Source organism: Bos javanicus, chromosome 24, assembly GCF_032452875.1.
Source record: "Bos javanicus breed banteng chromosome 24, ARS-OSU_banteng_1.0, whole genome shotgun sequence".
NCBI lineage: Eukaryota > Metazoa > Chordata > Mammalia > Artiodactyla > Bovidae > Bos > Bos javanicus.
In genome coordinates this window covers 58,375,072-58,389,445 of record NC_083891.1, presented here as the reverse complement: position 1 = coordinate 58,389,445, position 14,374 = coordinate 58,375,072, and the positions used below count along the sequence as shown (strand labels likewise).

Here is a 14,374-nt window from a genome sequence, read left to right as displayed (position 1 = left end):
CTCCCCAGATCAGGTCCTTGTCATCGACTTGTTTTTATCCAATGCTGTGTTTCACCTGCCCCTGTAAAGGCTGTCACCAGCACACTTCCTCTCTCGCCTCATCCTTGAGCTGTTAGACCTCACATTCTGGGCAGTTATGTCTAAACTGAATGTCATTAATACCTTCTAGTCTTCCCAAAATTCATGCTATTATAATCTTCTGTATCTAGTTCCTTTCTGATTTACACTACTTTAGTTAATGATGATCTCATTTTCCAGGCAGCTACACTACAGTCAGTCTCTAGTCTCGGACATCCCGGTTTTTCTTATTCCCCCACATCCAGTATGTTAGGAAATCCTATAGATTTCTATCTCCGACATTTCTTTAAAATCTGTTCCCATTTTTCAATTCCCATTTCCCTGTTTTAAACCCTCTTAATCTTTTGCCTCAACTATTTCAGTAGCCTTTTTAACTACTTTGTCACAATCTCTCTTTTTTTTAATTTATAAATTTTTATGTATTTATTCTGTGGCAGCACTGGATCTTCACTGCTGCATGTGGGCCTTCTCTAGTTGCAGTGAGGGGGGAACTAATAGATAATCTATGGCGATTGCTTGGCTTGGTGTATCATGAGCACTCAACTGTTAGTTGAATGAAATCAAGCTTAGTGCTTCCAGTTCTGAACTCAACTGAAATTTCTGGTGGGACATTGGATCATTGTTTATGTAGTTTGGTATCTTAAACAAATACAGGAGCCCTGCTCTCACCTGTAAATGATCTGGAGGCATCAATCCCGCTTTTGCTGTTGTGAGTTTCTCCCTCCAGGGTCTTAGACCTGAAGTAATGTCAGTTGTATTTTGTTTTCCATAAGGGTTTATATGTCTAAGGTATGGAATATATCATATCACGATTAATTAACCTAAGAAAGGATCTCATATCAGGTCCCTTCTGTCTTTCAAAGTCATTACAAGTAAGATCTCTAAGACTTCCTCATTTAATTCCTGAATGACTGACCCCAGGCAGAAATCTGAATCAGCAAATTGTGTTTACATGTTCCTGCACTGAGCTCTGTCTGGAAATGCCTCATTTTCATGGTGAAGTGCAGGAAAGGGGGCTGAGCACCCAGGAAACTCTGCCCACTGTGTGGAAACTAGGATCGTAGCCCTGTCAAAGCAGAGAGTTCTTTAGCTTTGGGTAATTTGCAAGGAAGGTTCAGACATTTGCATTTCATAAGGCTCAAGGGCTCCATGCACAGTTGTTACTGGAGCAGAATGAATGGCTGCATCTTCTCCAGGCACCGCTTAGCTGACTAACCTTGCATTTTAGTAGCCTTTCTTCCATGGCTTTATTTCCTTCAGTTATTTTACTTTCAGGGAGGGAGAGGTGTCCTATGCTCCTGTAGTGAAACAAAAAATAATAGCTTAAACAAGATGGAAGTGTGTTGCTCTTGCACAAAACTGTTCAGTCATCCTTAGCTCATGGTGGCTGGATGGCACCGTGCACTCACCTCCTTGTATATTGATCCTCTCATTGCTGAGGCGTGCATTTCATTGCCCAAGATGGCGCACCACCACTGGCCACGCTCCCACGTATGAGAAGGCAAAAGGAGAGGGTGTGTGCCCCTTCCACCTAAGGGTGACACCTGAAAGCTGGGCACAGCATGGCTACTCATATCCCATTGGCCAGGCTTATTCACAAGGCCGTGCCTGAGGGACAAGAAGGTGCGAAATGCCTCCTTCATTCTGGGGGATGAGAAGGTGGGAAATGCCTCCTTCATTCTGGGGGATGAGAAGGTGGGAAATGCCTCCTTCATTCTGGGGGATGAGAAGGTGGGAAATGTCTCCTTTATTCTGGGTGGTTATGTGCCTAGCTATAATTTGGGCTTTTGTAACAACAGGGGGAAAAAAGAGAAAATAGATAAGGAGGAACAGCTAGCTGTATCTGCCTCAGTAATGACTTTCTGAAAATGCAGGGGTTGTGGGTAATACAGTGCTTTTACTAGGGGAAAAAAATAAAGGCAATATTTAGAAACAAACTTATGGGTTATTTGCCTTTGAGCTCTGGCTCCATCCAGGTTGCTGTTTATTCCACACTGACAGTGAGAAGTTAATTTTTCTCTTCATTTGAAAATATAACTTGTTGTTGTTGCTATGAAAAGTAACGCCTGATAATTGTGGACAACTTAGAAAATACAAGCAAGCAAAATGAAGGCAAGGAAGATGCCTGCAGGTTTGCAGTTGAGGTGTCAGAGAGGTGAGAATTGAGATCCTCAGGCCGAAGTCACCCTTTGAAGAAACAGAGGAGTGTGCTTCTGTTTTGTTACAGTCATTCAGGAATAAGGTCAATATTTTATAGTAACTTTAAATGGTATATAATCTATAAAAATATTGAATCACTGTGTTCTGCATCTGAAACTAATGTGACATGGTAAAACAACTATACTTCAACAAATAAGTTATTATTAAGCAAAGTGAAAGCAGTGAGGGAACAAAGTCTGAACTGCAGGGAAACCCCGGAGTGGGAGGAGAAGGCAGAGGAGCGGTCAGGAAACCTCAGGAGAGCCATGGTAACAGATGACTTGAGTTGCTCCATTTATCATGAATGTTTCAGTGCCTGAAGATAGGATTTTCTTGATGAATGCCACCATAGAATATTACTAATAACCATGTAGGTGTTCCTAGAATGCTTAGAGAGTTAAGAATAGAGTAAAGATGAAATCAATGACTAGGGCTTTGGGTCCTACAGTGTCCCTGCATACAATGAGCCATGTTGCTGTCAGGAATTATTTCCATTTTGCATGCTTTGTCCATGGACAGTGATCCACACAGGAGGACAGTTTACAGCCTTCAGTGCCTCTGAAAATTGGCAACCATAGGAAAAAGTGTGAGCAGAGATGCACTGGTTTAAACACATCCTACAAATCCAAAGAATCGGTCCATTAAAATCCTCTCTGAGGCAAGCCTATTAAACCAGTTATTTGAGGTGGAAAAAATAAGAGTGAACATCTTATTAAATAATACACTAAATTCCTGAAGCAATTTCTTAATAAATACTGTATATTGATTCCAGGCGACTTGATCAAAAGCAGTTGGGTTGAAACCTAATTGTTTCAGTTTGTCCAAAATATAACTGCTCAGTTTCTGGGGTAAGCAAGTCCTGCCAGGTGCCTATCTGCTCAAACATGGTCCTGAACGTGACTCCTTACCCATCTTTCAAAACCGCAAGTCTCTCAAAATTCTGTGATATTATTCTGTTTGCCTGGGAGGAGCACTTTCTGGTTAAAAGGCTCAAATCAAGCATGTCTAGTTGGGAGGTGAGTCATTTTATGGACTCTGTTCTCAAGTCATCTGGTGTGAAAGGAATTCTGCTAGCTCCCACAAAGTTGTACAAAGCTCAATAAAAGTTTCCACAAATGAAGAAGGTTAAAAGGAAGACAGGAATGCTTCCTCACCCCAAGGTTTACTAAAAAATCCAGGATGACTTTCAGATGTTCAATTCAGTTCAGTCAGTTGTGTCTGACTCTTTTTGACCCCATGGACTGCAGCATGCCAGGCTTCCCTGTCCATCACCAACTCCTGGAGCCTGCTCAAACTCATGTCCATCAGGTCGGTGATGCCATCCCACCATCTCATCCTCTGTCATCCCCTTCTCCTCCCGCCTTCAATCTTTCCCAGCATCAGAGTCTTTTCCAGTGAGTCAGTTCTTCCCATCAGGTGGCCAAAGTACTGGAGCTTCAGCATCAGTCCTTCCAATGAATATTCAGGACTGATCTCCTTTAGGATTGACTGGTTTGATCTCCTTGCAGACCAAGGGACTCTCAAGAGTCTTCTCCAACACCACAGTTCAAAAGCATCAATTCTTTGGTGCTCAGCTTTCTTTATAGTCCAACTCTCGTATCTGTACGTGACTACTGGAAAAACCATAGCTTTGACTAGTTGGACCTTTGTTGGCAAAGTAATGTCTCTGCTTTTTAATATGCTGTCTAGGTTGCTCATAGCTTTTCTTCCAAGGAGCAAGTGTCTTTTAATTTCAAGGCTGCAGTCACCATCTGCAGTGATTTTGGAGCCCAAGAAAATAAAGTCTGTCACTGTTTCCATTGTTTTAGATGCTCAGGCCTTTAATACTGTCCCAAGGGATTCATGTTCTGTGTTCTTCCTGGCAGAAGTTTCTCGTGAACTCCCTGCTCAGGCATACCACAGTTTGCTTGGGCTGGTAAGAATACATGATGCACATTGGCTCTGCACTGTCTCTCTCTCATCTGTCTTCACTTAGGACTGACTAGTTGAAGACGTGAGGAGGCCACCATCCATCTGCCTTTAGACAACATCACCAAGAGAGCTTCATTGTCTTGGAATGAAATATTAAATTGCAAGTCATCATTTTTTAAAATTTGTTATTGATTTACAATGTTGTATTAGTTTCAAGTGTACAGCAAAGTGATTCAGTTATACATATATCTGTTCTTTTACAAATTCTTTCCCCTAAATTATTACAGAATGTTGAGCAGGTTTCACCGTGCTGTGCAGCAGGTCCTTACTGGTTATCTGTTTTAAATACGGTAGTGTGTGTCAGTCAGTCCCAGACCCTCACTGTAGCCCTCTCTTCCCATCCCACCTTTCTCCTTTGGTAACCATAAGTTTGTTGTCTATGTCTGTGGGTCTGTTTCTGTTTTGTAAATAAGTTCATTTGTATAATTTTTTTTAGATTCCACACATAAGCAATATCATATGACATTTGTCTTTGATTTACTTCATTCGGTATAACGATCTCCAGGTCCACGCATGTTGTTGCAAATGGCATTATTTCATCCTTTTTTAGTGGCCGAATAACATTCCATTGTATTTATGTACCGTATCTTCTTTGTTCATCTGTCACCAGAGATTTAAGTTGCCTCCAGGCCTTGGCTATTGTAAACAGTGCTGCAGTGAGCATTGGACTGCATGTATCCTAAAGGGCTCTTTGAAAAGCCTTTGAGACCTGTGTGTGCCTGGGCAGGGTCATCTACCCAGGAGTGGGTTAGATGCTGCTTGGTTCTCTGATTTTGTGTCCTAGTCTTGAACTTCTTGGATATAGTTTTCCAAAAGAATATACCTTCTCCCTCTTGCCCAGTAGGCAAGGGTATCAGGCTAACTTCTTGTGTTTGGGGTAGGAACAGGAAGTCTAACTTCTTACCAGACTTGCAGGCCATCTTGCTGTCTTCTGGCCTCTGCTTTCCCCAGTAACTGGGATCTCCAGTTTTGATGGCTTATCGCAGCCATCAAAGGTTTTGAGGTTCTGCAGCCTGGGTTGGCTGCCTCTCCATGATCACCTCCTCTGGAGACACTTAGGTTTCATGTTACTTCACTCTGCAAAATTACTTCCCATCCTTCCATCCAAGGGCCGTGTTTATGTTCAGTTGACCCTTGAACAACATGAGTCTGAGCTATACAGATCCACTCAATACACAGATTTTTTTTTCAGTAAGTATATAGTCGACACTCCGTATCTATGGGTGGATATGGAGTGCCAGCTGTATTCATTGTACTCTGCTGTTTTATGTAAGGGACTAGAGCCTCTGGGGACGTTGGTATGTGAAGGCTCCTGGAACCAATCCCCTGCAGTTACCAAGCAACGACTAGATTCTGTTCTGAAGTTAGACAGTTCTCCTAAATCCATGGGACATGCGTTTGCATTTTATTTCTTGTTCTCAGGGTTATTTGGGGCTAACTTGTAAAAGAAGATGACCAAAATGTTATTTTTCTATCATTTTGAAATTGGAAGTTTCTCTCCCTCCCTTCCCTTCCCCTTCTCTCTCGGTTTTGGAAGCAATAGCATCTGCCATTGATTAAGAAGTGGAAGAAAGTGATGAGTTAAAAGAGGAAGGCATCTGGGAAGAGCTGCCTTTGCTGTTTGCCTGCGGTGTTCATAAAGCTGTGACTTAGAACACTTTTCTGACCCCAAACCAGGCCTTGTGCTAGGCACCTTTCTTATCTCTAATCCTTGCATTAATTCCATAAAGCAGATTTTATTGTTCTTGTTTTATCTGTGAAGAATCTGAAGCTCAGAAATGAGCTTAAGAAATGAGCTTAAGAGTTTAAGAAATGAGCCCTAAGGTCACACCCCTTGCTCTTTCAAGGTCAGAACCAGAATTGTAAACCAGGCTTGCTTGACTCCAAAGCTATGTCTCCATCCAGCTCAGCACTAATACTCTAAAAAGTACAGTTCTTTTATGTTTTAAAAATCCTGATATATCTGGTCTAAGCCCTTTTGCAAAGAAAACCCCTAGTAAATCTTGGAAAGATTTACTGTTTCACCAGAGCAAGTATTGAAATACATCTTACCTACTAGCCCTGTAATTCTGCAGGCAGTGGCTTTTAAAAAATTTCTTTTCTAGACTCTGGTAACACACAGCAGACAGCTGGATGATGAGATCTCTGTTATCTTCATTTTCCTGATTTAGTTTTTCCTTCCAAAAGCTTTCACACACACTTGGTTGGTGGAATATATTTCTGACTGCACTATTTTTATTTATGAATTTTTTATGTGTGTTAATACTCAGGGGTACCCAGGGGAAGCCTCCACAGACTTTCCTGATTACCAGATGTCGCCCTTTCTATGTAACAACCATCTAATCACCACTTCCTCTTGCCAAGAAATGAGAAAAGCATTTTTGCGTTTGGAAAACCACACTAGGACACGTGAAGCGTATTAAGAAGGACTGTTTCCCCTGACTCCACATGCACTTTTCCTGCCTGGGTTTGTTTTTCTAAAAGATAAAAACCACACAGCCATGTATGCAGTACAGTTAGATCTGAGAAGTGTCTGCGCTTGCACAAGGAGGTTTCAGTTTGGCCAGCGCAACTTCATCATTACCTGAGTTGTGTTGTAAGTAATCTCTGAAATGGTATAACATGTGTGGCCAGTGTTTATCTTGTTATGCTTTGGACTCTTTCATTGTTTAAGTGGTGATTCATGATTTATGGCTGTTTAACATGCAAAATAATGCTGTATTCCCAGGAGCTCTGGGAAAACAGGCGGGTTCAGTGGAGTCTCAGAGCGCTTTCCCTCGAGCAGGAAGAGGGTGTTAGTTAGGCAGTTAAGAAAAAGCAGCCAAGGGGAACTTAGCTCTTCATTGAGCAGGTATTTAAATGAAGTAGTCCATCCTGAAGCTCAGATTTTCTGACAGAGCTCCGTAGCCTTTGGAAAGCATATCAAATCCGTATGTTATTTAATTTCACAAAAAAGCAAATGACAGGTGACCTTGGGCTCCACTGTGTGGATGGTCCCAAGCCCTTGAAGTGCTCAGAAAGGTTAGAGGGCCCCAGTTTAATGTCTTGGATGTAGAAGAAGAGATTATAAGGATTTCATTCATTTGTATGAAGTTTAAAATGCTATAGAACATCTCAGAGGCAATACCTTAGATGTGCCATTTAAGTAGAAACAGACAGACAGAACCGTATCTTTAAATGTGATGTTATACTTGACGTATCAAAAACACATGCTTTGCCCCTGTATCTGACTTTCTCATGAATCACTCAAGTTTCGAATCATCTGGTACACTGCTCTTCCTCTGATGGCTTTCTTTAGGGCAGCCTCAAGGAGTACAGTCAGTAATAACCGTGAGATTTTCTGTTAAACTAGTGTTCTTTTTGGTTGTTAGGATCTTGGACTTTTTAAACCATGGAAAACTAGGTAGTTTAGTTCATAGATTGTAAAGGTAGGTCTTAATACCTCTGTTACAAATAAAATAATCATGAATTGATATCCCATGGACTTCTCTTGTCAAGTAAAGTTATAATTCCATTGGAGATATTAGGAAATTATGTCTAATGAGAAGGCTCTAGACATTGCCACAGATCATCTGTATCAGTAAATGACATACACATATGTATTTCTTTTTAACATAAAATATGTTGATGAGAGATTCAAAATAATCTTTATTGAGTGGACCAGTACAGGCAGGCAGATGTACCATTTGTTGGGAGATGGGGTTGGGCTCAGCTGTCTCACTCAAGTCTGCTTTGGGAGTATCCCAGATGTCACTGCTTTTATAACGCAAGCCCACTTCTTTTGCTTTTGAAATAGGATTATCTGCGGAATCTGGGCTGCACGTGAGATGTTGCGAGGAGGAATGAGGTGATATTGTGACCCAGTTAGGCATCAGAATGTTCTCTTAGTAGGTGTGATGTTTATAAATTGTATAAAATAGTTAATAAAAATCTTGTAAACTTTTAAAGCTTGGAGAAGAGATTGCCTAAGCTTCTCCTATGGGTGGTCATTCCCCTAGCAGACCAGTTCACAAAAATGGATCTTACCAGTAAGATTACACTGACTTGTAAAAGTGGAAAATAATGCTGTTATTTTTTACTAAGATGGGATGGAAAAAAATACATTTGAGTCTGTCACATTCTTCTAAAGAGACACAGGGCCTTGTCTAACCTGGTTGAAGGTTTTGACCATTTGATGAAAATGAGAACTTGCTTTGGAATCTAGGTAATGCCTAATTTTCCAAATCAGTGGTCTGCGCCCCTGGTTCATACATACAGATGGCATGTCAGCACAGGTGCCATGATGAGTTGCGGGTGATCCAACTCCCAGCTGGTGAAGCGTCTGTAATGTTTTCCCTTTCTGTTCCACCTGGAAGGCATGCTATGCTATGCTAAGTCGCTTCAGTCGTGTCCGACTCTGTGTGACCCCATAGACAACAGCCCACCAGGCTCCCCATCCCTGGGATTCTCCAGGCAAGAACCCTGGAGTGGGTTGCCATTTCCTTCTCCAATGCATGAAAGTGAAAAGTCAAAGTGAAGTTGCTCAGTCGTGTCCAACTCTTAGCGACCCCATGGACTGCAGCCTACCAGGCTCCTCCATCCATGGGATTTTCCAGGCAAGAGTACTGGAGTGGGGTGCCATTGCCTTCTCCACTGGAAGGCATATCCAGATGCAAATGAGGGAGAATGACATTGTGATAAGAATAACCTTGAATCTGATTTATGGCTACAAAGAGTTTTTTCATGGTAGTTTAACCATTATAGTCAACTCAAAATATCTCGGTGCGTTCTTGAGATTGGCGGACTCATAGGACTCTCAATGATTCTTGGACTCTGAATTAACATACGTTGAGTTGGAAGTGGTAAAGGGGAGCATACTTAGAAAGCAGCTGGGAGAGAAGGGAAGGGAAAAGATGGAGGCTGGAGACATGGAGAGCTGAGATTTCCTACTTTTTCATTCATTGCAAGTATATTTTCCTTTATGTCATTGATCATAGTTGCATGTTTGTGTCTAATAATTCCACCCTCTGGGTTGTCTTAAAACTGGCACCATTGATTGTCTTTTTCCTTGAGAATGGGTCACATTTATACATGTTATGTTATTGAGACCCTGCATCCTGATATGCTAGTCCAAAGAGTATTGATATTTTTCTTTTAGCAGTTAACTAGAATAAGTGAACACTATTTGGCCTGTAGAAGCGGCAGCTCAAGTATTCCTTCAGCCCCTTCTGTCTTCAGCTGAGGTGTTCTGGGTCTGCTTCTCACGCACATGGATGGAAGAGTTATCAGAGACTTGGATAGAGTTCATACACAGAATTCAGGGCTCTCCTTTCCGGGATCCCTTCTCAAATTCTCATGACTCTGGATGCCAAGTCTTTGTCCTCTGTTTGATCAGGCCAAAAAAATACTGCAAGTTTTGTGTTTTTTTCCTCAGACTTTTAGCTTCCACGTGGCATCTGTGATCTGCATACAGGATAAAGCCCTGAAAAGCAGGGAAATTACCCTCTGTCAGTTCCTTGTTGGAAATTTCAGCTCACCTCCTAAATCTGTCTGCTTTTATTTACTCTCCAGAATCGTCAGCTAGTTGTTGGCTTCTGATTGCTCCATAGTTTTCAGTTGTTGTCTGCAGAGGAGGTTGGTCTGTTAGGAGGTCACAGTTCCATACCAGAGATGTGATCTCACCACTGGAGATTGCATTTTGAACTGACAGCACCACTTCTAGGGCAGAGATGTAATCTCAGATGTTTATATTAGTAAATGCCTGTCAGCTGCTGTTAAAATTCAGATAATTGGGAATTCTTTGGATACCTTATGTGGTCCACGTCTTTAAAAAAGGGAGGGTTGCACTCAAATAACAGAATGCTTGGGCTCCAGTCCCAGGCTCGATAGTAACTAGCTGCCTAACTATAATAATTATCAATCATTGTGTTATGATTATTCTACTATTATAACCAGCTAATTATTAGCAAGTCATGTGAATCCTTGTCCTGTAGGATGATGTCCTATAACACACTAATCATCTAATATAAATTTCTTGAAGTCTCAGAGTTAATTCACTTCATAGGATGCAAAGGATTAATGCCATATATTAGGTGGGGAAGAGGTGTGGTCATATGGTACTGATAAAATTGTTTCCTTTTATCTCAGACTCCGTCTACTCTGATTTTCCTTTATGCCTCAGTTCATCCTAGGCACAAGTTATTTCATTCAAAACCACTAACTGAAAAGAATATTTTTAATCTAACAGATCACATTTAGAATGTGTTTTTGTTTCTCTCTTAGGAAGAAGTGCTGCAAGGGGTATAAGTTTGTCCTTGGACAGTGCATCCCAGAAGGTATGTGCTAAAAGTCCTTGCGTCTTCTCACCTGGTTTATGACTATCACCAGAAGTCTATAAAGTTCAGATGTACTGCACGTGACGTATGTGTTATCTGTGCATGCATGTGTAATTTCTCTCTGTTTTTTGGCTTTAAATTCTTCTAATGCCAATTTGATTGTACATGGCAGGCTCTAGCTAAAGCATTACCCAGAATATACACACATACTGAGTAATTCTTATATTTCAGGTTTTGTGTTGTAGAGACTAATTCCCTACATGGCATTTCATGCACAGTTAGAACACACCCATTCTTCCCAACCTCTCTACCTGCTTTCCAGCAGCTAAACTTGAAGCCCCTTCACATAATCATCAGCAAACCCTGCTCAGCCCAGCACTGGAGAGACACAGTGATGTCAGATGGGCCCCAAGCCCTTAAGATGCACACCCTCATGCTGGGTTGTGGATGGCGTGGAAACAGAGATGCCTGGGGTTTAGTCATGCTTCCACATTGCCATATCCATCTGGGCAGCTGTAACAAAAATACCTCAGACTGTGCAGAGACTGGGAAGTCCAAGACAAGGCACTGCAAAAGCCCAGTGTCTGGTGAACCCCCTAGTTCATACACAGCCATCTTCTTGGTGTGTCTTCACATGGTGGAAGGGCCAAGGGAATGCTCTCGAGTCTTTCTTCTAAGGGCACTAATCCCACTTATGAGGGTGTCACCCTTCTGATATAATAATCTCCCAAAGGCCTGTACCTCCTAATATACCTTGACATCATGGAATTAGGATTTCAACATGAATTTCAAGAGGACACAAACATTCAGTCCATAATACACATCCTGCTAGCCATGACCTTGGGCATATGACTTTCTAAAACTTAAGTTTTTGCAGAAAATGCTAATTCTTGACTTGTGGTGGTTTTAAGAGTATTACCACATGTAAACTATTTGGAACAGAGGCTGACTCGGTGCTTGATAAATTGTGGTTGCTGCTATCACTGATAACTGCAATATGCATAATAGAGACATATATATTGCAGGAGGGGAGGTGCACATAGCCCCAAAGACCAGGATGGTCACAGGTGGTCTCAAGAAGGAGAGGAGATTGGAGTTAGGTTATGAGGAAGGCAGGACTTGGACAAGTAGGAGAAAGAATTGCAAAGGATTCCAGACAGAACGCTGACATGGAAAACACTAAGAACTGTGGGGAGAGCCTGTGATTAGTTTCCCAGCACTGGGCTGGGCTGGGGACAGGTGACTAGGTGATGTGAAATGGTTTGCTTCATTGTTGGCCAAGAATCCAGGTCGCTTTAGAGGACTTGGAGCCCAGCCAAGCTAATTACATTGCATTATCTCATAGGGAGCAATTTTTTTATCAGTTAGAGTTCAATGAATCCTTCTTATTTATTGCCCTGTTTTGCAGAAGAGTTCATTAAACCATAGCTGCTGACTCTGAGAAAGCTGCTTTGGGAAGGTTTGTTAGGAAATTTCTTCATGTATTTTGGTTTATGTAGGTCTCTCCAAGACAGAAATTCTCACTGCCAGCTAGTTTTGTCAGAGCTTGGTGGGGGAAAAAAACCACAAAAGTCAAAATAATTGGGTTCTTTTATAAGCAGCTTCTCTCTGTCACCAGCTGAGTCCTTTATATTTCAATTTGGTAGATATGGAAAGAAAATTAAGTCTTGGCCCATCAGTTTGAGATCTCAGTTAGAGACCTTGCCCAACCTGATGAAAAACACATTACATGGATACCACACGCTTCGAGTTTCTTTAAAGAATAGGTGTTGTGGTTTCTAACATCTAAGCCTAAAACCAGTCTCCCTCACTCTACAGTAAGACATTATCAGCACCCAGGATTAATTTAATTTAGAACTGAGTATTTCCAGGAAAAGTTGTCCGAGTGCTGAAAGTTGCTTTGCCACAACTAGCTCTCTGTTCCATCGCTTTTCACTGGAACATTTTTTAAAGTTGATTTGTTTTCCTCTGTGGGAATAAGTCAGTGTGTGTTTGTTTGTGTTTATCACTAAAGAAATCTTTAATCATAAAGTTTTCTGTTTCCAAAGAATGCGAAGTGTAGGATTTCAGAAGAGATGGTGTATTAGTCACGATTCTCCAAAGAAACAGAGAGATTTATTTTAAGGAATTGGCTCATGAGATTATAGAGGCATGCAAGTCCAAAATCTGCAGACTAGACCAGCAGGCTGGAGGTCTAGGGAAGAGTTACAGTTTGAGTCTGAAGGCCAGCTGCTGGCAGAAGTCCCTCTCTATCAATGGAGGGCCATCGTTTTTTTAATTTAGGCCTTCAGTTGATTGGATGAGACCCACCCACAGTAGGGGCAATCTGCTTTACTCAACATCTACTGATTTAAATGTTAATCTCATTTAAAAAAAAAAAAAAACTCCACAGAAACTTATAGAAAAATGACCAGATATTTCAGCACTGTGGCCTAGCCAGATTAACACTTAAAATTAGCCATCACAGATGGTAAAAGGAGACTAGAATTTCTAAACAAATATTCTAGGGAGGAGAAGCTGCAATTTTAAAAGTGCCGTTGTCTCACATTTGTTTAAGTTTCAGCAGCTGTGTCTGTGGGCCAAATGTGGCCCACCACTTGTGTTTGTAAATAAAGCTTTATTAAAACACAGACATACCCATGTACTTAAATATTGTCTATGGCTACCTTTGCCCTACAACAGCAGAGTTGAGTAGCTGCAACAAAGGCCTGCCTGCAAAACCAAAAGTATTATCTGGCCCCTTTACAGAAAAAGTTTGCCAACCCCTGCTATAAGTGTTTTCTACATCGGCCAGATGATAGGCTAATCAAACTTGTTCTGGTTCAACAATTACTAATTGAGCACAAACTGTAGGAAGAAAATAGTGCTGGTTACTCCAGGGAAGACAGTCCCTGTCAGATATCCAGACAGTCAATCATAATAGTAGTAAAAGAAGCTAAAGAACAGGTAAAGCTTTTACTTACTGCATCGCCCAATTTAATCTTCCTTAAAGCAGCATGAAGCTGGTCTTAACGTTATCCGTTTTGCAGGTAAGGAAGCTGAGGCTTAAAGACCTCAGGATCACAGAGAGGGTGGCAGGTGGGGAGGGTTGGCTCCAGACCTTGTGCTTCTCCTCACCCTGCAGCGTGCCTCCTAAAATAGAGCCCTGCACACAGTGGGCCCCCAGCAGATATGGCAGAGCAGATCCAGTCTTGTGTGATCGGTTATACAGACACTAGACTCTGTGGAGGACTTCAAGAAGTCTTCTTAAAGAAGTGACATTTGAACTAGATAGGGTAGGCACAGTAGTGAAATGCTGAGAGTAAGAGCAGAGGGTTGATTGGACATTATAGAGGCTGAAAACAGAACACACAAAAGTGTCAGGGTAAGAAGATGAAAGTGAAAGAGGAGAGTGAAAAAGTGGTGTGATAACTCAACATTCAGAAAACTAAGATCATGGCATCCGGTCCCATCACTTCATGGCAAATAGATGGGGAAACAATGGAAACAGTGACAGGCTTTATTTTTTGTGGCTCCAAAATCACTGCAGATGGTGACTGCAGCCATGGAATTAAAAGATGCTTACTCCTTGAGAGGAAAGTTATGACCAACCTAGACATCATATTAAAAAGCAGAGACATTACTTTGCCAACAAAGGTCCGGCTAGTCAAGGCCATGGTTTTTCCAGTGGTCATGTACAGATGTGAGAGTTGGACTATAAAGAAAGCTGAGCACCAAAGAATTGATGCTTTTGAACTGTGGTGTTGGAGAAGACTCTTGAGAGTCCTATGGACTGCAAGGAGATCCAACTAGTCAATCCTAAAGGAAATCAG

The 14,374-nt window shown here is 41.6% G+C and overlaps 1 protein-coding gene across 1 annotated transcript in view; it reads left to right on the top strand.

Moving 5' to 3' along the window:
• The window catches only part of CCBE1 (collagen and calcium binding EGF domains 1), a 236,927-nt gene that overhangs the window by 178,561 nt on the left and 43,992 nt on the right, over positions 1-14,374 (top strand). The window contains exon 3 of the mRNA XM_061400345.1: positions 10,510-10,562. Coding sequence (XP_061256329.1) covers positions 10,510-10,562 — 53 coding nt within the window. The remainder of the gene's footprint in view (positions 1-10,509; positions 10,563-14,374) is intronic.